General features: G+C 50.6%; 1 protein-coding gene across 1 annotated transcript; it reads left to right on the top strand.

The window, feature by feature from the left end:
* The first annotated feature begins 10515 nt into the window (after positions 1 to 10515).
* Positions 10516 to 16028, top strand: Sox9 (SRY-box transcription factor 9). The gene is given in 3 exon segments (NM_080403.3): positions 10516 to 11259; positions 12082 to 12335; positions 12992 to 16028. Coding segments are annotated over 3 exon segments (1524 nt in total). The 5' UTR covers positions 10516 to 10828; the 3' UTR covers positions 13831 to 16028.
* Positions 16029 to 25132: the final 9104 nt, after the last annotated feature.

Here is a 25132-nt window from a genome sequence, read left to right on the forward strand (position 1 = left end):
GAGGAGAGACAGAACCCCTGCTGTGGCCAATGCCAAAAACAAGACAGACATTCGGATTCTGGACTCCAAGCAGTCCCGTCCCCTTCCACCCCAATCTCTTCCATAGCCAGCTTTATTCAAGGACAGTGGTCATCCCTAAATGTGGCCCAAGGGTGCTCTCCAAACCCAGAGTCCTAAAGAAACAGGGCCAGACTAAAATATAAACAAGCCCACAGGTTTTAAAAAAGAAAAAAAAAATCCCCACAGGTCAAACAGACATTCCAGCAATGTTGCCCATCAGGTCTCGGTGCTTAGTTTCTGCATGGTAAGCATCCAAGACTTGGCAGCTCTGGCTTGCTTACTTGGTTATTGTTAACACTGGTTTTTACCGGGAAAGGGCTTTGAGACTTTGGATAAGTGAATTAACCAGCATTGTCATTTGTGAAAGTGAAGAGACTATCAACCCCCACAAAAGATTTTCAGAAGAGAGGTAAATACAGGTGACAACATCAAGGAAAACTGTTGGCAGGTTGCCTAGAGCCCTGCAAACACCCCTTCTTATCAATAAACATCCCAGGGTGCCCAAGAAAGCCTGGGCAAGTGTGGAAGGTCTCTCTTTCCAAAATGGTGAGGGCTCTGGCAGGTTTTAGAGGGTAACCAGGTTCTAGTGTCAATCTGGAAGGTAAAATTAATGTTGACTATCTAGATAAATCTGAATCAAAACATGAAAAGGCCCCACGTCAAAATGTACCAGCCCAAAGCCAGGTGGAGGAACTACCCAGCAGGATCAGTAGGTAAAGGTAGTTAGAAGCCTCTGTTTCCTGGGGGAGCGCCTCGACATTGTCCCGTGTCCATGCATGCACCGTGTCTTAAGCACGCACAGAGAGACAAACAGCTAATGGCATTATTTTTAAATTAAGATGAATAAATAAAGCAGGGTAGGAGGGGCACAACGAAGTCAGTAGAAGCCTTTTCATCCCAGCATTCAGGAGGCAGAGGCAGGGGGATACCTCTGAGTTCAAGGCCAGCCTGGTCTACAGAATGAGTTCCAGGACAGCTACACAGTAAGACCCTGTCTCAAAAGGACAAGAGGGAAAGGCAAACTCATGACTCATGAAAACTGGATGGGGTGGGGGTAGGGGGAAAGGGGTGTCCTGTCAGGTGTGGTTGTTCTGGGCACACTATGTTCTCTGTTCTTCCAGACAGAGGCAACCAACCACTGATTAGGGGACGAGGTGGGAGATAAAATCAAATCAGAAGCACAGGAAAGACCAGGAGCGTGTGTCTTTCCATGGGACCCATTTGGCTAGTGGCCAAGTGAGAGAGGCATTGGAAGTCCATGGAGGAGTGGGTCTAGGGACTGCTCCATTCCGACAGTGGCCTGCAGGATTCCGTGTGTGCGTGGGTCTGTGAGGGAGGCAGGCACGGCTCCCAGAACAGGGCAGCCGGGGATCTGCCTCTCCCATTAGCTCTGTGACCTTGAGCAAGCAACGGGCTATTTTCAGAGCTACCGTCTTTTCGAGTGTAAAGCTAAAAGAGTCATTTCTTCCCCCGTACAGCCTCCTGAGACACCCGGGGAGAGGAGAGGATATAAGGGCGGTTCCTAGGAGGCTGAGAGAGGCAATGGAAAGGAAGAACCATTAGCAGGGGGATTATTTTTTTTCAGCCAGAGATGAGAAGGCAAGCGAGTGAAGGAGAATGTACACTTCAGAGTGGCAGTCACCCAAGGGGGTGGGCAGGTACAGGCTCCTGGAATTCCCTTTGTAAATGATCTTAGCAGTGTGTGGGTCCAGACCAAGGTCAGTTGTGGCTAGACAGGGACAGCAACCACAACATGGGTAATTAAGTGTATGAAACAGGGAGGTCCCGGGATCTAAAGAGACCTAGGGCAACTCTTCTCTCAGCAAGCGCCCCACATTCCTTCTGTGGGCTAGCTGCCCCTAGCTAAAGGAGAACGAACACTGAACCCCACTCTCACTACATCACCCCACCCAACTGAGCAGATTTTTTTACCAGAAAGCTAGGATCGACGTGGACATTTAGTAAGTAAATAAATCCCTGTTGGAACCCACTCCCATCCATTATCCCCACACCCGGGCCAATGGGATTCCTAAAGCTAGCCATTCCCTCCTCTAACTCCCTCTTTTCCTTTTCTTTCTTCTAATTATATTATAGTTCAGACTGGAAACTGGTGGAGATGGGTGCCTTAGTTTTTTTTGCTTGCCTCAGGCCGAAAGGAATATAGAACAAAGTCCTGTGAGCTACCACAGCTCCAAGACAGGGTAGAGCCTATCTATGCACAGAGACTTTCTGTCTCACTTTTCCTTACAGTGCCTCACCCCCAACCCTGTCCCCAGGAAGGGCTAAGGATGGGTCAGTGCCTCTGGGGTTCTGGGGACCAGAATGCAGTCCCTGGAGCCATCTGGGAATGATTAGCCTACAGAATCCAGGTAGCTTCAGACACATGCACACAAAGACACACACACACAATGCACATGCGTGCATGCCCACAGACATACATGAACATAATACACAAATTATACATGCAGACTCATGCATGCACCTGTGTATACATGCGCACATATAAACATAAACAAGCACATGCACATGCCTCCGTGTGAGGCCCAATCATGTAATATCCATGGCCCTACCTCTCAAAACAAACAGGAGACAGCAGGGTCCGCTGTTGTCCTGATAGGAAAGCTATGGAGTATTATTGTCTCCGAGCATCACGTCGCTGTCTGTCGCCTCCCCAGCCCTGCAGCTCGGTTGGAAACCATCTGTGCACTGTGAATCGAAAGGCAAGTAAGAAGACCAGGAAGAGGAGGGAAAAAAAAACTACTTCTCATCATTGTATATTTAGGTAAGCAAGGTCTGGGAGGGTTAGGGGGTTCTAATGCGTTAATAATTACTACGATTTGTGGTTTGATTGTTTTCTCAAAAGCTGTAAATTCAGGCCAGGAATATACATATAAAGACTGTGCTCTGAAGGCTTTATGTCCATAATTCCAAACAGTCTACGGGAGAGCGTCAGTCAGCGCTCCTCTCAGGAAAACATCAGGAGACGGGAAATACAGAAGGTTCCAGAACGAGGATCTAACACATACTGGAGAGCGTCTCAAGATATGTCATTAACTGACCAGACGTCCTCACTCTGCACTTGGTACCCCAAATCCTACCAGACTATAATAATGATGTATTCATTTCTCTGGCTAAATTGTGGCATTTGTTCCCTCGATAAACACTTTTCATTCATCAGAGTCTATTTGGGCTCATTAAAGGCACAAGAAAACGTAGCATTCTTTGTACCAAGGGCAGAGATGGGAGCAAAGATTGATGACTAGGGAGTCCTTACATCATCATAGGTGACGTAAGCAGTTGAACGCAGATCACCTCCCCAAATTAAATTCTGGCGGCACCAGACAAGGAGGCCTGGTAGGCCTCGTTGATGATTTCACCTGGAATCTGATTAAGTCTCCCCTGTTTCTGAAGGCAACAGTAAGTGACAATAACAGTGGTATAGCTTTTACCCAAGAGACAGAGGCTTCTCCATGAGCCCAAGGGCTAAGAAAGTACTAGAAAGAAACCTCCCTGCAAAGGATGAGGGGTAAGTCAACAATGCAATCATCCAGAATTTGCTGGAATCAATAGAGGGAACTAACCTTTTCCTGGGGTCAAGCCTCAGGCAGAAGTGAGACTGGGTTGCCGAAACCAAGGCCAGAAAGGGGCCAGGAGAATTTGACTTCATCTCTGTCTGATGACATCACACTGAGCCGGGTGGGCTAAGAGAGGAAGGCGTGAGCTCAGAGCAAAGCACCCTGCTTCTGTCACCATGAAGAACTTGGTCCCAAAACCCAAGTTCCCAAAGAAGGACCCGGATCAGAAGATCCTGGCAAACTCAGGGAAAATGCAAAGCCATTGGTGATTTTTGCTTTTTTTTTTTTTTTTTTTTTTTTGGCAGAATATAAAGGAGGAGAAAGACAATCTAAGTACCCAGAAACCCCACCAGGCTTCTTCCAGAACCACAGCCTTCGTCCCACTGGGCCTTGGACCTGTGCCAGCCACTCCTCCCCGTGGAAGACGTCTTTGCTTTTAGAAAATCATCTGGAAGCTGTCATCACCACTGTGCTGGTTGGCAGATGTCCCCCAAAGAGAGAGTGGCATGTACCACATACTATAAGCCACTGCTGAGCTCTCATGGAGAATGGGGAGGGGAAGTGGGGGGGGTGGTAGCGGAGAAGACGGTTGGGTCCAGGAGCAAGATATAGCGTGTCGCTGGGGCTGGAGGTTGGGGGCAAGGAGATGGAATGGGGCTACAACTCCCCAAGAGTTCAGGGAATCACTGTCTCTCACTAGCTTTGCCGGCCCCTCAGTGTGCTGCTGGAATGGCCCCCAGAGTAGCAGGTCTTTCTCTCTCGGTGATCTTGGGTTTGATTCCGTGATAGGGGGAGACAGAGTCTCAGAATACACTGAACCTAGAGATAATGCTGGGCACGGGTAGACCAAGGATGGATCCTGCCAGAAAGGAGACCTGGAGAGGGCTTAATGGTAGATACCAGATGCCACCCTCTCTGAGCGTTCAGAGCCACAGGAAGCCCAAGTGATCATCGTGGTTGGGAAAGAGAATGAGAAAGACGGAGATTGAAACTGACAGGGTGATGTGTGTCCAGGATAGGATGTTTTCCTGTGTGGTGCTCCATCCTCTGTGGCCCCAGCTCAAACACTCAGAGTCATTCACCCTGATCTCCCAGTTTCTGCTTAGCCATGGACTCGGTCGATTGGCAAGCACTTCTGGCTATCTCTCAGTAGCTCAGCATGCGTCTTCCATGGGTTTGTATTTCGGACTCCCTTGGGAGTGTCTACAGAGGAGCCCCTGGGGATAAGGGGACACTGGAGTGTAGGGTAAAAACCCAGTAGAGTTTTCCTGAGGGAGCTCCACCCACCTTCATTCCTACCACAGCCAAATGGCGCTCTGGAAACATCTTTCCGGCTATGTCTGAGGTGCCAGGGAAGCCAGTCTGAAGGGAAAGATAAAATGCTCACACGCCTGAGCCTATGAGGACTTCCGCCAACTTACCAACAGGAATTGGCTTTGCCCCTCGACATTAAGGTGGATGGGGCTAAGGACGTTCCCTCCTTGGGCTCAGTGAAGCTGGTAGTCCCGTGAGCTTAACAAGTACCCAGAGAGAACCCATGTCTTCATGACTGTTCTCTCAACCGCCACTCCCCAACTAGGAAAGAGAGCGAAGTAGTTTCCAGCTCTAGGGCGACCTGCCTCTCCCACCGGTTGTAACATTGTCTCTCCTAAAGAGAGGGACAGGACTTAGCACGGTGTGGTGGTCCATTGTCTACCTGCTTTGGAGATGGAGGCAGGGGGACCACAAGGTTGAGGTTGGCTATACAGTGAGCTCCAGGTCAACCTGGGATACATAAGACCCTGTCTCAAAAAGAAGAGGGGGGTGGGGCAAAGAGGAAGGGTCAGAGAAGGAGGAAGAAGAGGGGAGGGAGGGGACAGAAGGAAAAGGAGGAGGTCCCTGTGACATTTACAACACCATTTTGTGATGTCAAGGTTCACAGGTGACCACTACTGGCCAGTGAGCAGGCACTCTGGTTAAAATGCCACTCACTCCCTGAGTGACGTTTCTTCTGACTTAAGACTGACCTGGTGACATTAGACTTAGCCACATCCTTAGGACAGAAGGATCCCTGGAGTTCGGGCCAAGGAACTGGGGGCTACTGACTTCTACTCGTCCTCTTGGGGTCTTTCTCTCGTCACCCTGAACCCAAGGCAGATCCTAAAAGCAGATGGGAGGACCCTCAACTTAGCCCAGGCTAATCTTAGGGGAGAAAGAAAGGGAGGAGCTGGCTGCAGGCTGGCTTTCTGAGTTCTGTTGAAATGGGAGTCTCTGGGAAACAGATTCTCCTTACCCAAGGTGATTTGCCTTCAGGATGGGGAGGTTGGGGTTGTGTGGTAAAGGTGTGCCCTCCCTTTCCATAGGTTGATAGACACCTTTAAGGATATCCGGGAAAAACTCACCCTCCTATTGGGAGCCTGGAAGAGGGACAAGCGGGTAAAACAAAACTGTTGTCGTGGGGTTCACCTTCCCTTAGGAGACCCCATAAAACTATTCTCAGGAGCCTGGCCCTTCTGGTGAGCCCCTTTCCTGGGACTAAACACCTTTGCTCAGAAAGATTGCTAGGTGGAATAACTGATGGAAACCTCCAAGACCCAATGAGCCCTGGGGGGCTGAAGCGAGCCTGATGCTCCAACTGGCAGAGCAGAGAGCCTGCTTCTTAGGAGGAGCCTCCATAGTGAGAGCTTCCTTTATTTTTATTTTTAAATTAACCCTGCAAAGCACCTTTAGCTAAGAGGATGGGACATCTTGAGTTAAGACCAGGAAATTGACCACAGGGCATTCTAGGTGCTGGTGGAAGGAATTTGTCCCAGGCACCACCTCTAAGGAGACATTTTTTTGGGAAACCAAGAATGAGGGCTGATTGCTTCCTCTTGGGATGGTTGTCTCTGGAGAGGGATGTCTCTTGAGAGAGAGGCAAGCTCCCATCCACCCCAGGCCTTTTCCAGGTAGTTTAGTCTCTGGTCTTCATACTCCCCAGAGGTGGGAGGTCCCTCTGGGTTACAGTCACCAGGTGCCTCAAGAATTGACTGGTAGGTGTGTGGGTGGGGTAGGGGGCGGACAGAACAGAGGCAGACAGGCTATCACGCTCCCTCATCAAATACAAAAGGGACAGAAAGTTAAAATGTCCCTTTCAGGGGACATTTTAAGCATACATTCAAGCATACATTTGCAGAGGCGGTTAGGGAACACGTTGCTGGGAGGTCTGACTGCTGAGCTCACACAAGCAAACAGCCCAAAGGCCGCACTTATTCAGATATTTATTGCTTACCTACAAATCTGCTACTCTGCCTCTTTTCCCCTTGCCGCCCCATGTTGCTACAGCCATCCAGCCCAGCGCCTGCCCGGGCTTACCTGGCTCTCCCTTCCCAAAGGAAATTGTGGCTGGAAAAGCAAAGAACAAACATTGCATGCCTCAGCGAAAAAATGGAAATCACGGAAGAGCGTCTGGGAGCCCTGGGCATGGGGACCTCATGTCCAGCCAGAAGCAGAAATCCTGCGAGATTATTTCGTGTGGACGCAGTCCTGGAACTGTAAGACGTAAGAAATGGGGTGTCCCTTTCATGGACTTTGAATGTTGCCTGGGGTCGAAGTCTTCCTGGGAGGGGTGCAACTGTTAGCCCGCACTGAACTAGTATTTCCTAGAAGTTGGGACCCTGTTGAAAATGGCTTTAGACAAGGTCCCCACCTTGCTAAGGACTTTTGGAGTAGGGAAGGCTTTAGTCCCTAATTCTTCGTGTGGAGAGAGTGCACGTAGCTGAGCCTTCACACCCTCTGTCCACAGGAGCTGGATCCTCTCTAGGGCACACAGCATTCCCCCTACCCCCTCCACCTACCCCTGTCCCCGTTTGTGCTGGTAGGAGGGGAGATCAACAGACCTCCACCAGGGAGATTGGGCCCTGAACCGCTGGAGAGAGAAAAGGTGGGGGGATCCCAGATGAGGACTTCCCAATAACTTCTCTTGGGATCCACCTCAACTTTTCCATCCCTCACACCCAGGAGACTGCAGACCCCACAGCATCCACCTCCAGAGAGGAGGTTCTGGCTAGAACAGAGCAGCAGCCTCTTGCTGGGTCAGTAATCTAAACACAGTCCGCACCAGGGTGCTTCCCCTTCCTCAAGCTGAGGTCCACTGGCCTGAGGAATGCCAGATTCTGCCAGAATCAAGTCAGGAAGAGGCCTGGGTGACAGAAAAAGTCAAGTCACAGTGGACTAAGCCCCTGAAGGGCTTCTGGGAGTGGGCTTTTCACGTTCAGCCACTCTTAAACTGAGGTGCCTGACAGACAGCCTTCGCCTGATCATGGCACACAAGATAACTCTTGGCACCTGGAGAATAAGGGGCACCACACACACACACCCGCGCCCCTCAACTCTCACTCTCCAGGTTGTAAATGAGAAAGCCTGGGCATCTGCAGTGCCTTCCCCGCCCCCAACTCCCTGTAGACAAGCACTTCCCTGGTCCCCTGAACGAGGCTGCACGCAGTCGAATCCTCACAGGAAAGAATAGGAGTTGGAATTCCGGTAGAGATAAGTCTCCTCCTGGAAAGACCACTGACTGCGAGCAACGCACCACTGCCACCTCCCCCACCCCGGGGCCCCTGCCCGTTCACCGCAAGGAAAGTTTTCCAGCAGTTTCTCAAAAGTTCCAGACAGTTTCTGGGCTTTTGGCGCCCCCTCTGGATGTTGCCGAAAATTGCAGTGCAATTTTCATTTCAACTTGTTTAAAAAGTTAACACCCCCCCCCCCAAAAAAAGACTCAAGAATATAAAAACGCTTGCGTGGAGGCATAGAAACATGTAAGACGTTTCATGATTTAAAATGTCGTAGCACATTACATCTCTGCATATGTTGTATTAAGGGTAAATGTAAGTATTCATGAACAAATACTCAATAAAATATTTCAAAATGCCTTATAAGGCCACTGTCGTTCTCGCTGCCTTTAGAAAACGTGGTAATTACAACAAATTACAACTCGCTGGTTTAATACATCTGAGAGTGGTCCCTGGTCTCTTCAATCGGTTTGAGGATCACATAAATACCTTCATCCCAGAGCACAGAAAATCCGCCCCCCAACTCTGAAAAAAAAAAGATATATTTTCTTACACATTGTGAGATACGAATAGATGGCTATTGTCTGTACGTCTCTTAAGCTCGTAAACAGACTATAGGGTGGTAGTGACACAATGCGAGTAACATTCGTTTGAAAAGAAACCCGACCGAACCGAGTCGTAGCTTACTGTTTTCCCGAGTTCCTTTCCCTAAATAACAAATGTCCACTTCGGAAGAAAACGAAGGGGAACGAGCTTTTCAAAAGCACCCCGAAGAAAAAATTCGTTTATATCTAAGTGTCCACACTTAGCAAATTGGAGGGTAGGAACCTGTCTTCGCTAGAACACAGGCCGGTTCACTTTATCAATAATTTAATAAGTCCAAAGCGAAGTTTTGCAAGAATCAGAAAGGGGTGCTTAAATGAATTTGTTTATCTTTTTTTTTTACACCGTTGTGAGTTTGTTTGTGGTTCCGAGGGCATGTCGCCCGATGGCAACTAAGATTTTTTTATTCGTTCCAGAAAAGATAATTCCTCCCTTATCCAACTTTGCTCTAAGAGTTTGAATAAACACGGATCTTCGGCTCCAAGCACTCTTAAAGTACAACGGACACCTACGTGGCCTCCCCCAGAACGCCCACCTGTGTGCAGGTCTAAAAGGACGCGACTAAAGTTCAGACGCCTAGCGCTTCGCCTTCCCAGGTTATCTGGTAAAGGAAGGCCCAAGCGAGGGAGTCACAAGGCTCCGCCAAAGTGGCCCGTTTTGTCTGGAGTCTCCAGTCCAAGTCAAGGGCCTTCTCGGCCTCACCGTCCTGCGCTGCCACCTTTGCAAACTTCACTCTCAACACCGGAGCAGTTTTTGCAAACTCCAGTAGCGAACCTGATGGTGTTTGTGACTCAGCCAGGAGGCTAGAAACAAAACTCTAAAGTAATAATCCTGACTCCAAGGGGCGTCAGAGTGCTGGAGGGGCCGGGGAAGGACTTGTCAGTTCAAGGTCGGCGTGGCCCAAGGGACCGGCCGCTAGAGCCCGGGACTGCGCGGTCCCCGCCGCCAGCTTTCGCCGGTGCTTGGCTTTGGTTTTCATTGATTCCCACTGCGAGAGCGCAGCAGAATCTCCAGCCACCACCACACCGGCCTCGGTGAACCAGAGCGCGTTAATCTATTTATATGGATTATTACAGAGAACAGCGGGCGTTGAGTCACCCAAACATTTGCTTCCAAAAGACAATTTCTAAGCACTTTTTTGGAAGCCGGCAGACTCCAGGCGCAGAAGCCGAGCTCCGCTTTGACGAGCAGCTGTTGCAATTTCCATTGCTGTAAACGCCAGCAAAGTCCCGGGTACCACGGAGACAGCATCGAAAAAGTAGTGGACTGTGGTGGGGGGGGGGGGGGCGGGAGGGATAGTGGGAGGGGGGTCCTAGTCTAGACATGCGCGCGTACACACACACACACACACACACACACACACACACACACACAAGGAGACCGTTCCAAAACTGTGACATTCGGAGAGTAGAGAGCAAACTTACACACTCGGACGTCCCGGGTCCCCCGCCTGCCCCGCGCCCCCCCCCCCCAAGTCCCCTCACCCCACCATCCCCATCCACCCTCCGGCTGAGCTTCCCTCCCCTCTCCTCCCCTCGAGTCTCGTCACCCAACCCGGAGCCACAATCCTCCCCCCACCCTTTCAAAATCCGGTCCAATCAGCGACTTGCCAACCCTGATGACTGCCGAGCCGTGATTGGTCCGAGGTCTCTAAGGTGAAGGGGGAGTATTTATTAAAGAGACTCTGGGCTGGGAGCCGGAGAGCTGAGAGCGTTGCTCGGAACTGTCTGGAAACTTCAGTGGGAGCGACAACTTTACCAGTTTCGGTCCAGGAACTTTTCTTTGCAAAAGAGACGGGGTGCAAGTAGCCCTGGTTTCGTTCTCTGTTTTCCCTCCCTCCTCCTCCGCTCCGATTCGCCTTCCCCGGGTTTGGAGCGGGCAACTGAGCACTGGCCACCCAGCGCCTCTGCTAAGTGCTCGCCGCCGCAGCCGGGTGACGCGCCAACCTCCCCGGGAGCCGTTCGCTCGGCGTCCGCGTCCGGGCAGCTGAGGGAAGAGGAGCCCCAGCAGCCGCGGCTTCTCTCCTTTCCCGGCCACCCGCCCCCTGCCCCGGGCTCGCGTATGAATCTCCTGGACCCCTTCATGAAGATGACCGACGAGCAGGAGAAGGGCTTGTCTGGCGCCCCCAGCCCCACCATGTCGGAGGACTCGGCTGGTTCGCCCTGCCCCTCGGGCTCAGGCTCCGACACGGAGAACACACGGCCCCAGGAGAACACGTTCCCCAAGGGCGAGCCGGATCTGAAGAAGGAGAGCGAGGAAGATAAATTCCCAGTGTGCATCCGCGAGGCGGTCAGCCAGGTGCTGAAGGGCTACGACTGGACCCTGGTGCCCATGCCGGTGCGCGTCAACGGCTCCAGCAAGAACAAGCCACACGTCAAGCGGCCCATGAACGCCTTCATGGTGTGGGCGCAGGCTGCGCGCAGGAAGCTGGCAGACCAGTACCCGCATCTGCACAACGCGGAGCTCAGCAAGACTCTGGGCAAGCTCTGGAGGTGAGCGCGCGGGCTGCCACGGAGGGCTCAGTGGCTACCCGGGACGCGGGCTGCACTTACCGACCCCGCCCCGCCTCCCTGAGTTGTGCATCCTGGGGTCTTCGGTCCAGGATGCAGGGCGGGGAGGGCGGGGAGGGCAGGGAGGGCTGGGGGGGGGGGGGACGCAGCTCAAAGTTTGAGAAAGTTCTTGGGATTGCTCTTAGCGATGGCGGGGAGTTGGGGGGTGCGCGGTGGAGAGTGGCGTGAATGTAGGAATGTAGTGGGGAGTGAGGGGGTGTGCCACCCCGGTCCTCCTTGAAAGGAACAATTAGAGGAAGCAAGCCCACCTCCCCCCCCCCCCCGGCCAACTGCGCTCTTTCCTGGGAAGACCGAGTGAAGGGAAAGTGTAACTGAGACCGGAGTAGACCCAGGCAAGAATTGGGGAAAGCTACTGAGAACTGGTAGGGGCGTGGATCGACAGAGCGAGCTTCTTGCAATTTAAGTGGGTTTTCGGAAAGTTTTTACTGCGTGTTGGGAGGGGTGGACCGCTCCGGTAGCAAAGGCGTTTAGAGCAGCCTCAGCAGGGAGCTATTTTCGTCTACTGGGCTTCCAAAATAGGAGGCCCGGGAGGGGGCGGGGCGGGGCGAGGAGTGACCGCTCAGGTCGACTCCGAATACTTTTTTAAAAAAAGAAAGAAAAAGAAAGAAAAAAAAGTTCTGAGTCTCCGAGGAGGATGGAAAGCAGACAGAAGGGAGGAGGGGTATTGCGCGAAGGAGGGGTGGGGACCTGACAGCTCCCAGGGTTTCATTGACCCCCCCTCCCTCTTTACTTCTGCCCCCCCAGACTGCTGAACGAGAGCGAGAAGAGACCCTTCGTGGAGGAGGCGGAGCGGCTGCGCGTGCAGCACAAGAAAGACCACCCCGATTACAAGTACCAGCCCCGGCGGAGGAAGTCGGTGAAGAATGGGCAAGCAGAGGCCGAAGAGGCCACCGAACAGACTCACATCTCTCCTAACGCCATCTTCAAGGCGCTGCAAGCGGACTCCCCGCACTCCTCCTCGGGCATGAGTGAGGTGCACTCCCCGGGCGAGCACTCCGGTGAGCAAGACGCGAGTGATCCCCCAGGCCTGGCCACTCCGGGCTCCTCCTTAGCCCCCCCCCCAACCCCGAGAAATATCTGGGTAGGAATCTTGAGCTCCATGAAGTAAGGAAACACTATTCCCTGTATTCCCTGTCCTGGGCCCTCAGAAACAGGCAGGCAGGCGCGCGTACACGGGCGCGCGCGGGGGCGAGCGCACGCGGGGGCGAGCGCACGCGCGCGCGCACACACACAAACACACACACACACACACACACACACACACACACACACACACACACACACCTACCTCAAACCATGAATCCTGAGCTGGATTCTTTATTGCAAGGTAACATGTCTTAATTGCTTTACGAAACTTACCCACTTTTCTCTTTGCGCCTCACCCCAAAAGCACACATTCTTCTACAGGTAGCAATTTAGTCTTCCGGACCCTTGGGACCTCAGACCCCTCCCCTGATAAAAGGAGCTTGCCTAGTGTGTACCTGCGGGTTAATCATTCGGCGACTTATCGCTAGTGCAGCTCGCCTCCAGCGCGGGAGCGGGTCCTAATAACACCTTGGCAACCAGGGAGGGTCCCTATGGGCTTCGAAGACCCGGGGCTTTGCATAGCGCTTGTTGATTTTTTTACCGTTTGTCTCTCTTTTATTGCCTGCAGGGCAATCTCAGGGTCCACCGACCCCACCCACCACTCCCAAAACAGACGTGCAAGCTGGGAAAGTTGATCTGAAACGAGAGGGGCGCCCTCTGGCAGAGGGTGGCAGACAGCCCCCCATCGACTTCCGCGACGTGGACATCGGTGAGCTGAGCAGCGACGTCATCTCCAACATCGAGACCTTCGACGTCAATGAGTTTGACCAATACCTGCCGCCCAACGGCCACCCAGGGGTGCCGGCCACCCACGGCCAGGTCTCCTACACTGGCAGCTACGGCATCAGCAGCACCGCACCCACTCCAGCGACCGCGGGCCACGTGTGGATGTCAAAGCAACAGGCGCCGCCCCCTCCTCCACAGCAGCCCCCACAGGCTCCGCAAGCCCCACAGGCGCCTCCGCAGCAGCAAGCACCCCCGCAGCCGCAGCAGGCACCCCAGCAGCAGCAGGCGCACACGCTCACCACGCTGAGCAGCGAGCCAGGCCAGTCCCAGAGAACGCACATCAAGACGGAGCAACTGAGCCCGAGCCACTACAGCGAGCAGCAGCAGCACTCCCCGCAACAGATCTCCTACAGCCCCTTCAACCTTCCGCACTACAACCCCTCCTACCCAACCATCACGCGCTCGCAGTATGACTACACCGACCACCAGAACTCCGGCTCCTACTACAGCCACGCAGCCGGCCAGGGCTCGGGGCTCTACTCCACCTTCACCTACATGAACCCAGCGCAGCGCCCCATGTACACCCCCATCGCTGACACCTCCGGGGTCCCTTCCATCCCGCAGACCCACAGCCCTCAGCACTGGGAACAACCCGTCTACACACAGCTCACCAGACCCTGAGGAGACCTTGAAGAGCAATGGTGACAGAGTTGATCTTTTTTTTTTTTTTTAAGAAGAAAAGGAAAAAGAAAACGCTGAAGAAAATCAAGAACCAATTGAAATTCCTTTGGACACTTTTTTTTTTTTGGTCTGTCGTTATTTTTTAAAGATGTAAGTGAAGGTAACGATTGCTGAGATTCCAGGAGAGAGACTTTAAGACATTATCTGAGCTCATGCAAACACGTTGCAAATGGCCCGGCCATTCGTGGCCAGATGGACCCACCAGCGTCAGTGAGGAAGGGCTTGGCTCCTTCAGAGTTAGTGAGGAGGATGATTGGAGAATCTCCCTGCCTGTTTGGACTTTGTAATTATTTTTTAGCCGTAATTAAAGGAAAAAAAAGTCCTCTGTGAGGAATATTCTCTATTTTAAATACTTTTAGTATGTACTGTGTATGACTCATTACCATTTTGAGGGGATTTATACATATTTTAGATAAAAAAGTTAAATGCTCTTATTTTTCCAACAGCTTAACTTCTCCTAGTTCAAGAGTGTCCCCTAGCCTTCCTTGCAACCAGAGTATTTTTGTACAGATTTGCTTTCTCCTAAACAGACAAAAAAACAAAAACAAAAACAAAACAAACAAAAAAATGGAAAAAAAAAGAAAAAGAAAAAAACGTGTTGTTATAGTAACATAAGCAATATACAGAATTTTGTTACACCATCAGTTTTGGGGGTGAGCTTTGATTAATTCCCCAGGCTCTCAGATTTCAGGAGCAGCTGCCTTAAAAAAAGAAAGAGAGAAAGAGAGAAAGAAAGAAAGAAAGAAAGAAAGAAAGAAAGAAAGAAAGAAAGAAAGGCCTTCTTTTGCCCTAAGGGGAATAAACAGATAACATAGAGCACATCGGTGAGCTTTATCATAAATATATATATATATTTTTAAAACAAGAAGAAAAACACCTTGAGCCTTAAAACCCGGCTGCTGGGAAATACATATGCTGTTCCTAGAACATTCACTGTGCCTTTGCCTGCGACCTCAGAAGGAAAGCCAAGGGCAAGGAAAGGAGACCAAAATTTCTTGGGGAAGATTTTTCAAGCAGCCCGTAAGTGCCCAAGCACATTTGCCCCTGGTTGCCTGCCTGGGCCCCATGTGGCCAGCAGATGCTGGAGTCTGCCAGCTCAGACCTTCACCTGTACCTCCCTGAATACCAGCGTTTAACCTTCAAGACGTTCCATGTGCTGAAATTATTTATTTTGTAAGGAGGAGTTTTCATTTTTTTTTAAGAAAAAAAATCTCCTTCCTTTTTTTTTCTTTTTTCTTTTTTCTTTTTTCTTTCCTCTTTTTTTAACTTTTTTTTTTTTTAATTTTCTGTCTTTAAGGTAGATTGTTGGCGCCTTCCCCAAAGGGTATGGTCATCTGTTGTTAAATTATGTTCTTAACTGTAACCATTTTTTTAATTTATCTCTTTAACCTTTTTTATTATTAAAAGCAAGTCTCTTTGAATTCTTCATTCTAGATTTGTACAAATGCTTTTTTTTTTTTTTTTTTTTTTTTTGTGCATCCTTGTGGGTCCCCACCCCCCTTCTCTGTTGTTTTCGTTCTCGGTGATAACAAACTGGAAACCTGTTTCTCTCTGTGGACAAATGAGAGGTTTCAAATGCAGTGAGCTATCACTGAGTCCTTTTGCAGTGTTTTCCGCCACAGATCTTTGGGCTGCCTGGACTGTATGTGGATGTGTGCGTGTGTTGTGAACAACGCAAGCTTCTGCAAGCGTGTGTCATGGATAGCCCCTTGCCTGCTCTCCTGCAGAGAGACATCGGACAGACCTTAATTCTTATTTCACTGCTGTGGTTGGAGAGTGTACGGATTGCTTTTTTTTTTTTTTTTAAATGACAGCAGACTTTTTTTTTTTAATTTAAAAAAAGATATATTAACAGTTTTAGAAGTCAGTAGAATAAAACCTTATAATATGGCATCTTTCGATTTCTGTATAAAAACAGACCTTTTAAAAACTATTTCTGTAACTTAAGAAACCTGACATTTATGTCATTATTTCTCTTTAGGTAAGGTTTGGTTTGTTTGTGTCTTGTTTGTTCGCCCCACCCCACCCTCCCGTCCAAAACTGTTCTTTCTTTGTGCACCCCGCCTTTCTTCCCCTCCTTCCTTTCTTTTTTTGTATATTATTGTTTACAATAAATATACATTGCATTAAAGTGAAAACAGCCCTGTTGACTTACTCTCTCTGTTCTCCTGTAAAGAGTGCTTTAAGGAACCAGGCACTAAAGAGATTGTGAACTTGTGATGTTAGCCGTGGTTTCGATTTGGTGGCTTCCCTTGCCAGCTTCAAACTGGGCAATGAAAGATGAAGTCTCCTGTGCCCCTATGCCTGAGCTCAATGCATCTTGGAAAGTGTCACCCCAGCAAGCCACACAAAGAACGTCACATCACTTTTGCCCACTCTGGCAAAGTGTGTGTGCCATTTAAAAAAAAAAAAAAAAAAAAAAACCTGTTTCAGGGCAGAAGCTGTTTCCTTCAGAGGGGGTCAGTGGGAAGAGAGAACATTAGACTGGACATCGGAGGCCTGTCAGGAGACCAAATGCCAGAGGGGTGACTCTTTCTGAATGCCATATGGCAAACTTTAGGTTATAATAGACACATACCAAAGAAATGGGGTGCCCACTTGCAAGGCAAAGGAGTCAGAAGGAAAGGGGTTCTACCTACCTACAGGAGATCGGGGGAAAACTCCATTAATCCCTGATATCTCTCCTGATTTCTCTGCAGAGACAATGAAGAGAGATTGCCCCCACCCCCACCCCATCCCCCCCCCCCCCCGTTCTCTCCAGTTTAACTCATCCTACAGAGATGCGGGGCAACCAACCTAGAAGAAATACAGCCTAATCCTGTTTTCTTTGGCCCCAGTTCGATGGGGAGTTTCCAGGTTCAGAGAGACGTTCAGGTCATTTTTCATTAAACCGATGAAGTCACTCCCTCCCACCTCCTCCAGGCGCCTCCCCCCACCTGATGGAGCCCTGTGTCTAAGAAGGTAAAGGTTACCTCCACCACTCCAGGCAGTCTCAGGCCGAGTACAGGGGCCTGGGTTCTACTGTGCTCCTGGCTAGCCTCCTACAGCATGCTCAGGGCAACCAGGAAAATGAATTGCTATCAGATCAAAGCAGCATTAGTCTGCAGATTCCTCACACAAACATTGATTGAAGGCTTGTGGTCAGGAGGAGGGGTGGGGGGGTGGACGCCCCCAACAAATCTCTCTACACCTCCAGACATCAGATTCTCCTCCTCATTAGTGTGCCATCCAGAGTTTGTTCACACACACACACACACACACACACACACACACAGACACACACACACACACACAATCTCACAATCTCTTCTTTTCCCCACTCTCTGCTGGCAGCACTCGCAAAGTCCCGTTTGAATATGTCCGCAGTGAGCACTAAGTCTTGTCCACCATAGTCGTCCTAACGGACACACAGGGACTCTCACACGGGGCCAAATTCATAATCTCCTCTAACTTCTCTCGTCTCTTTCTTGCCGCTGTACCCCAGTCAGGCCTTCTTAGAGCCAGAATGTTGTGACATGAACTTATTAGGGTGATCTAGGGCAATTTAACCACCACTGTATGCCTCAGTTTTTCCTGTATTCTGAGAATGTATACAATTGTACCTATAGCCGGCAAGGTTGACTTAGGAGTGCTTTTCAGCCAGATACTCCAGATACTGACTACAGCTGACTAGCAGTCTGAAAAGCCTTCCTACTATACTAGAATTGTGTGAAGCAAGACTCATAAAGGGTTCCTTAGGAGACCTCCGAGTGGTTCCGATATACAGTAAATACCCAAGATATAGTAGAAGGTCCCGGAGAACATTTTTTCAGAATCCCCAACACTGCCACCCACCCTCATACTCATTAGAGCCAGTCAAAGCCCAATGTAACCAGATTATGAAATATTTTAGAGAAAGCTTTATGGTAAATCCACAAGCACGGGGCTTATCACCTGGGCAACATTAGCACGGGCCGGAAACCTAGGAGAGCAGCCACAATAATAACAACAAAACCAGAAAGGCTTGCATTTAGATCCAAGCATATTTGTTCGCGTTTCGCTTCAGTCTTTCTATCTTAACGAAAAGGATTTCTTTTCTTTTCTTTTCTTTTTTTTTTTTTCCAACAAGAAGGGATAAAAAGCAAACACATTTAGAAATGGCGTCTTTGGTCCGTTTTTAAACCAGAACCACGTGGAGGAGTTTGAGCTGTGTTTTGACTTTCTCACTCGCAATCTTCTGCTCATGCACATCCTCCCCCATACCCTCATCCCTCTGGGGCATCATAATTGATTTGGTGGGCTGCCACTATCGCCAGAGACAGAGTCGCTAGGAAGCCTGGGCTCACTGACCTGGAACTCAGCCAAGGGGCTAGGCCAGCTAACCGGTGAGCCTCCCAGATCTTCCTGTCTCTGCCTCCCCAACACTGGGACTACAAGCATAAGGCACCAGGTCAGACCTTTTACCTATGTGCTGAGGATCTGAACTCAGGACTTCGTGCTTGTGCAGCAAGCACTTTACCACCTGAGCCGTCTCCACCGCCCCTCTCCAATTTTTATTTAAAGAGACCTTCTTTAACTGGGGGGAGGGTGGCCACGGTGCAAGAAGCTGGGCCTGCCCATGACCGTAGCTGATGACTCTGCCATCTGACATGGTAAATGTAACACCTCTGCCTGGCATTCAGTAGGTCCTTAACTAATACCGACCTATTGTTGCATCCACGGACATGAGGGCAAGAATGCAGACTGCATTGCAGAGAACCCTACATAACTCCGATACTTCACCTTGGTTGTCAACTTGAAGCACGTGGGAAGAGGGAACTTCAGTTGGAGAACTTCCTCCCTCAGACTAGCCCACAGCACACCTGTGGGGCATTTTCTTGGATGGGAGTGGGCGGAGCCAACTGTGGGCGGAGCTAACTGTGGGCGGTACCATTCCAAGGCTAGAGGGCAGGGACTCTATTGGAAAGACAATTGGGCAGGAATGTTCCTCAATAGTTCCTGCCCTGACTGAGGTTGATGGTAACCTGTAAGATGAATGAAACTCTCTCCTCCCCAAGTTACTTGTGGATATGGTGTTTATCACAGCAACGGAAACTAAACAAGAATAGGCATCGTTTTGTTACCTAGTTTCCACTCTCTGGCACTATTACCTGTGAGCACTACAGAGCTTAAGACGAGGTAAAACCAAGAAGAAACGTGGCTTTGGCCTCCTTTCCATCTTCTTCTCTTCTCTCTTCTTTCTTCTCTTCTGCATTTCTTCTCTTCTGGATTCTTCTGTTCTTCTAAATACTTGCATTTTAATTTTAATACTCCTACATTTATTGAATTTATTTTAGTTTATGCCTATGGGTGTTTTGCCTGCAAGAGTCTAGGACCGCCTGCACACCTGGTACCTTTGTAAACCAGGAGGGGGCGCTGGATCCCCGGGAACTTATGTGACAGATAGCTGTGAGCTGTAGTGTGGACGCTAGGGATCAAACTCAGGTCCTTTGAAGAGTAAACAGCGTTCTTAAACACATCTCTCCAGGCTTGAGGATATTGTTGTATAAGGCAAATACGGTAGGATGAGACAGTCTCCATTTTGCATCAATTCCAAACAGCCGGACATGTTTGTGGAAATATGTGTGTGTGTGTGTGTGTGTGTGTGTGTGTGTGTGTGTGTGTGTGCACATGTAAAGAGAGCAAAGGTTCATGATGTCAACATCTTCCTGTCACTCTAGACCTTATGTTCTTAAGGCAAGGTCTCTCTCTGAACCTAGAATTAAGACATCACTCCAGGCTGCTAGGCAGTGAGCACCAGGGATCTGCTTGTCTTTGTAATCCCAGCACTGAAGTTATAGACACATACCTGGCTTTTACAGGGGTCCTAGGTACCCCAAACTCAGGTTCTCATGCTCGGACGGCAAGAACATTTCTAACTGGTTACCTCCTTAGTCCAGTGGTTGACTTACTGAACCCAACAACCAAGATTACATTTCCTGGATGTTGCATGCTATATGAAAAGGAAAAGAAAATGGATTCATGTCAGGGAACCTCTAGTCTGGCAGATGGTTTATACACACAATTGTATTAATCCATTAAATAAGCCTTAGAGACAGCCGTTACTACTACTACTACTACTACTATTCTACAAAGAAAGCACTGAGGCACAGGGTTATTAAGCAGTTAACCTAAGGTCATGTTGCTGCTAAAAGGTACAAGCAAGCGCCATAGACCCACCCCTATACCCGTCAGCTTCCAAAAGAGCATTTGAAATAGAGTTTGTAATGGCAAAGGCAGAATAAATTGAGAAACGGAACTTTCAGGCTGTAAATTATTATATCACACACAACGAATCTCGTTAAAGCAAATTTTGACCAACCAATAGCTATTTCAGGGCAAATTACATACCCAATGTACCCTACGTACATACCCAATCTGGCCCACCTGCTATCATTACAAAGACACGCAAGCTGAACACACAGTAGTAGTGTAGTCTACGGATCAGTTAGCTACATGTGGCTCTGCTGTGGTGGCCAAGTTGAGTTGCTGGAGTGTTTTAGTTACTTCTTTGTTGCTGTGACAGAAGACAAGAAGCAGGTTATGGTAGGATAGGTTAACCCATGCTCACAATTCTGGGATGCACAGTCCACCCTGCCTCACAGTTCTGGGATGCACAGTCCACCCTGGCTCACAGTTCTGGGATGCACAGTCCACCCTGACTCACAGTTCTGGGATGCACACTCCACCCTGACTCACAGTTCTGAGATGCACAGTCAACCCTGACTCACAGTTCTGAGATGCACAGTCCACCCTGACTCACAGTTCTGGGATGCACAATCCACCCTGACTCACAGTTCTGGGATGCACAGTCCACTCTGGCTCACAATTCTGGGATGCACAGTCCACCCTGACTCACAGTTCTGGGATGCACAGTCCACCCTGGCTCACAGTTCTGAGATGCACAGTCCACCCTGGCTCACTGTTCTGGGATGCACAGTCCACCCTGGCTCACAGTTCTGAGATGCACAGTCCACCCTGGCTCACTGTTCTGGGATGCACAGTCCACCCTGACTCACAGTTCTGAGATGCACAGTCCACTTTGGCTCACAGTTCTGGGATGCACAGTCCACTCTGGCTCACAGTTCTGGGATGCACAGCCCACCCTGGCTCACAATTCTGGGATGCACAGTCCACCCTGGATCACAGTTCTGGGATGCACAGTCCACCCTGATTCACAGTTCTGGGGTGCACAGTCCACCCTGGCTCACAGTTCTGGGATGCACAGTCCACTCTGACTCACTCTTCTGGGATGCACAGTCCACCCTGGCTCACAGTTCTGAGATGCACAGTCCACTTTGGCTCACAGTTCTGAGATGCACAGTCCACCCTGGCTCACTCTTCTGGGATGCACAGTCCACCCTGGCTCACTCTTCGGGAATGCACAGTCCACCCTGGCTCACAGTTCTGGGATGCACAGTCCACCCTGACTCACAGTTCTGGGATGCACAGTCCACCCTGGCTCACAGTTCTGAGATGCACAGTCCACTTTGGCTCACAGTTCTGAGATGCACAGTCCACCCTGGCTCACTCTTCTGGGATGCACAGTCCACCCTGGCTCACAGTTCTGGGATGCACAGTCCACCCTGGCTCACAGTTCTGGGATGCACAGTCCACCCTGGCTCACAGTTCTGGGATGCACAGTCCACTTTGGCTCACAGTTCTGAGATGCACAGTCCACCCTGGCTCACTCTTCTGGGATGCACAGTCCACCCTGGCTCACAGTTCTGGGATGCACAGTCCACCCTGGCTCACAGTTCTGGGATGCACAGTCCACCCTGGCTCACAGTTCTGGGATGCACAGTCCACCCTGCCTCACAGTTCTGGGATGCACAGTCCACTCTGACTCACAGTTCTGGGATGCACAGTCCACCCTGGCTCACAGTTCTGAGATGCACAGTCCACTTTGGCTCACAGTTCTGAGATGCACAGTCCACCCTGACTCACAGTTCTGGGATGCACAGTCCACCCTGACTCACAGTTCTGGGATGCACACTCCACCCTGACTCACAGTTCTGAGATGCACAGTCAACCCTGACTCACAGTTCTGAGATGCACAGTCCACCCTGACTCACAGTTCTGGGATGCACAGTCCACTCTGGCTCACAATTCTGGGATGCACAGTCCACCCTGACTCACAGTTCTGGGATGCACAGTCCACCCTGGCTCACAGTTCTGAGATGCACAGTCCACCCTGGCTCACTGTTCTGGGATGCACAGTCCACCCTGGCTCACAGTTCTGAGATGCACAGTCCACCCTGGCTCACTGTTCTGGGATGCACAGTCCACCCTGACTCACAGTTCTGAGATGCACAGTCCACTTTGGCTCACAGTTCTGGGATGCACAGTCCACTCTGGCTCACAGTTCTGAGATGCACAGTCCACCCTGGCTCACTGTTCTGGGATGCACAGTCCACCCTGGCTCACAGTTCTGAGATGCACAGTCCACCCTGGCTCACTGTTCTGGGATGCACAGTCCACCCTGACTCACAGTTCTGAGATGCACAGTCCACTTTGGCTCACAGTTCTGGGATGCACAGTCCACTCTGGCTCACAGTTCTGGGATGCACAGCCCACCCTGGCTCACAATTCTGGGATGCACAGTCCACCCTGGATCACAGTTCTGGGATGCACAGTCCACCCTGATTCACAGTTCTGGGGTGCACAGTCCACCCTGGCTCACAGTTCTGGGATGCACAGTCCACTCTGACTCACTCTTCTGGGATGCACAGTCCACCCTGGCTCACAGTTCTGAGATGCACAGTCCACTTTGGCTCACAGTTCTGAGATGCACAGTCCACCCTGGCTCACTCTTCTGGGATGCACAGTCCACCCTGGCTCACTCTTCTGGAATGCACAGTCCACCCTGGCTCACAGTTCTGGGATGCACAGTCCACCCTGACTCACAGTTCTGGGATGCACAGTCCACCCTGGCTCACAGTTCTGAGATGCACAGTCCACTTTGGCTCACAGTTCTGAGATGCACAGTCCACCCTGGCTCACTCTTCTGGGATGCACAGTCCACCCTGGCTCACAGTTCTGGGATGCACAGTCCACCCTGGCTCACAGTTCTGGGATGCACAGTCCACCCTGGCTCACAGTTCTGGGATGCACAGTCCACTTTGGCTCACAGTTCTGAGATGCACAGTCCACCCTGGCTCACTCTTCTGGGATGCACAGTCCACCCTGGCTCACAGTTCTGGGATGCACAGTCCACCCTGGCTCACAGTTCTGGGATGCACAGTCCACCCTGGCTCACAGTTCTGGGATGCACAGTCCACCCTGCCTCACAGTTCTGGGATGCACAGTCCACTCTGACTCACAGTTCTGGGATGCACAGTCCACCCTGGCTCACAGTTCTGAGATGCACAGTCCACTTTGGCTCACAGTTCTGAGATGCACAGTCCACCCTGACTCACAGTTCTGGGATGCACAGTCCACTCTGACTCACAGTTCTGGGATGCACAGTCCACCCTGGCTCACAGTTCTGAGATGCACAGTCCACCCTGCCTCACAGTTCTGGGATGCACAGTCCACCCTGGCTCACAGTTCTGGGATGCACAGTCCACCCTGGCTCACAGTTCTGGGATGCACAGTCCACTTTGGCTCACAGTTCTGAGATGCACAGTCCACCCTGGCTCACTCTTCTGGGATGCACAGTCCACCCTGCCTCACAGTTCTGGGATGCACAGTCCACCCTGCCTCACAGTTCTGGGATGCACAGTCCACCCTGGCTCACAGTTCTGGGATGCACAGTCCACCCTGACTCACAGTTCTGGGATGCACAGTCCACCCTGACTCACAGTTCTGGGATGCACAGTCCACCCTGGCTCACAGTTCTGAGATGCACAGTCCACTTTGGCTCACAGTTCTGGGATGCACAGTCCACTTTGGCTCACAGTTCTGAGATGCACAGTCCACCCTGGCTCACTCTTCTGGGATGCACAGTCCACCCTGGCTCACAGTTCTGAGATGCACAGTCCACTCTGGCTCACAGTTCTGAGATGCACAGTCCACCCTGGCTCACTCTTCTGGGATACACAGTCCACCCTGGCTCACAGTTCTGAGATGCACAGTCCACTTTGGCTCACAGTTCTGGGATGCACAGTCCACTTTGGCTCACAGTTCTGAGATGCACAGTCCACCCTGGCTCACTCTTCTGGGATGCACAGTCCACCCTGGCTCACAGTTCTGAGATGCACAGTCCACTCTGGCTCACAGTTCTGAGATGCACAGTCCACCCTGGCTCACTCTTCTGGGATACACAGTCCACCCTGGCTCACAGTTCTGGTATGCACAGTCCACCCTGGCTCACAATTCCAGGATTCACAGTCCACTGTGGTAGGAAAGGCCAAAGAGCAGGTCAGATGGTCCCATTACATCTACATCAGGGGAGAAAACAGGCTGTGAAACCCGGCTATAAAACCTGAAGGCACACGCCCATAGACCCACTTCCTCCAGTGAGGCTCTCCATCCTGAGGTTTCTGTAATCTTCCCAAGCAGCGCCACCAGCTGGGTACCAAGTGTTCAGATACATAGGACTGGTTGGGAGTGGGTATTTCACATTCAAATCCCAGTACTGAGCAGTGAGCTCTGACCTGCAGAGCCCAACCAATTTCCATCTGGCTATTGATAGAGAGGATTTGCCAACCTTTTCATACAGTCCAACACCTGTGCTCAAGGTCCTGGGCTCTGAGCATCCTTCCTCCTTTTATTCTTAAAGCCCTTTGCTGTCCTAGGGCCTTTGCACACTCTACTGTCTTGGCCTAAAGATCTCTTTCATCAGAATTGTTCCCGCCATCTCCCTCCTGGTTTTCATCCTAGCCCAGATTTCCCTGTTCTAAGGAACCTTACCTGAGGATCTTAGATGGATGTTGTCCTCATCCCAGGCACGCTCTGACCCATTCTCTTCTTTCATGACGTCATTGTCCCCTGAAATAAGCTTTGTCCTGAATGTTTTTGTTTCTTTCACTGAGACTCTGAGCTTCACCGTGTCAACTAAGCTCTAGTGTTAGACCATTTGACACAGACCAGAAGCTCTCAAACTGATGGATTCATTAATATATAAAGTGAGTTTTAGCCCCATAATCCTCAACTGACATTGAGTCTTAGAGGACAGAAAGCAAAATTACTCTGTCGTAAAGCAGCCAGTTACATCGACAGACTAAACTATCCATCGTGGGCCTGGTTGTGAACGCCAAAATTAATAAGATACAGAAGTCAG

This window comes from Rattus norvegicus, chromosome 10, assembly GCF_021556685.1.
Source record: "Rattus norvegicus strain SHRSP/BbbUtx chromosome 10, alternate assembly SHRSP_T2T, whole genome shotgun sequence".
Taxonomy (NCBI): Eukaryota; Metazoa; Chordata; class Mammalia; order Rodentia; family Muridae; genus Rattus; species Rattus norvegicus.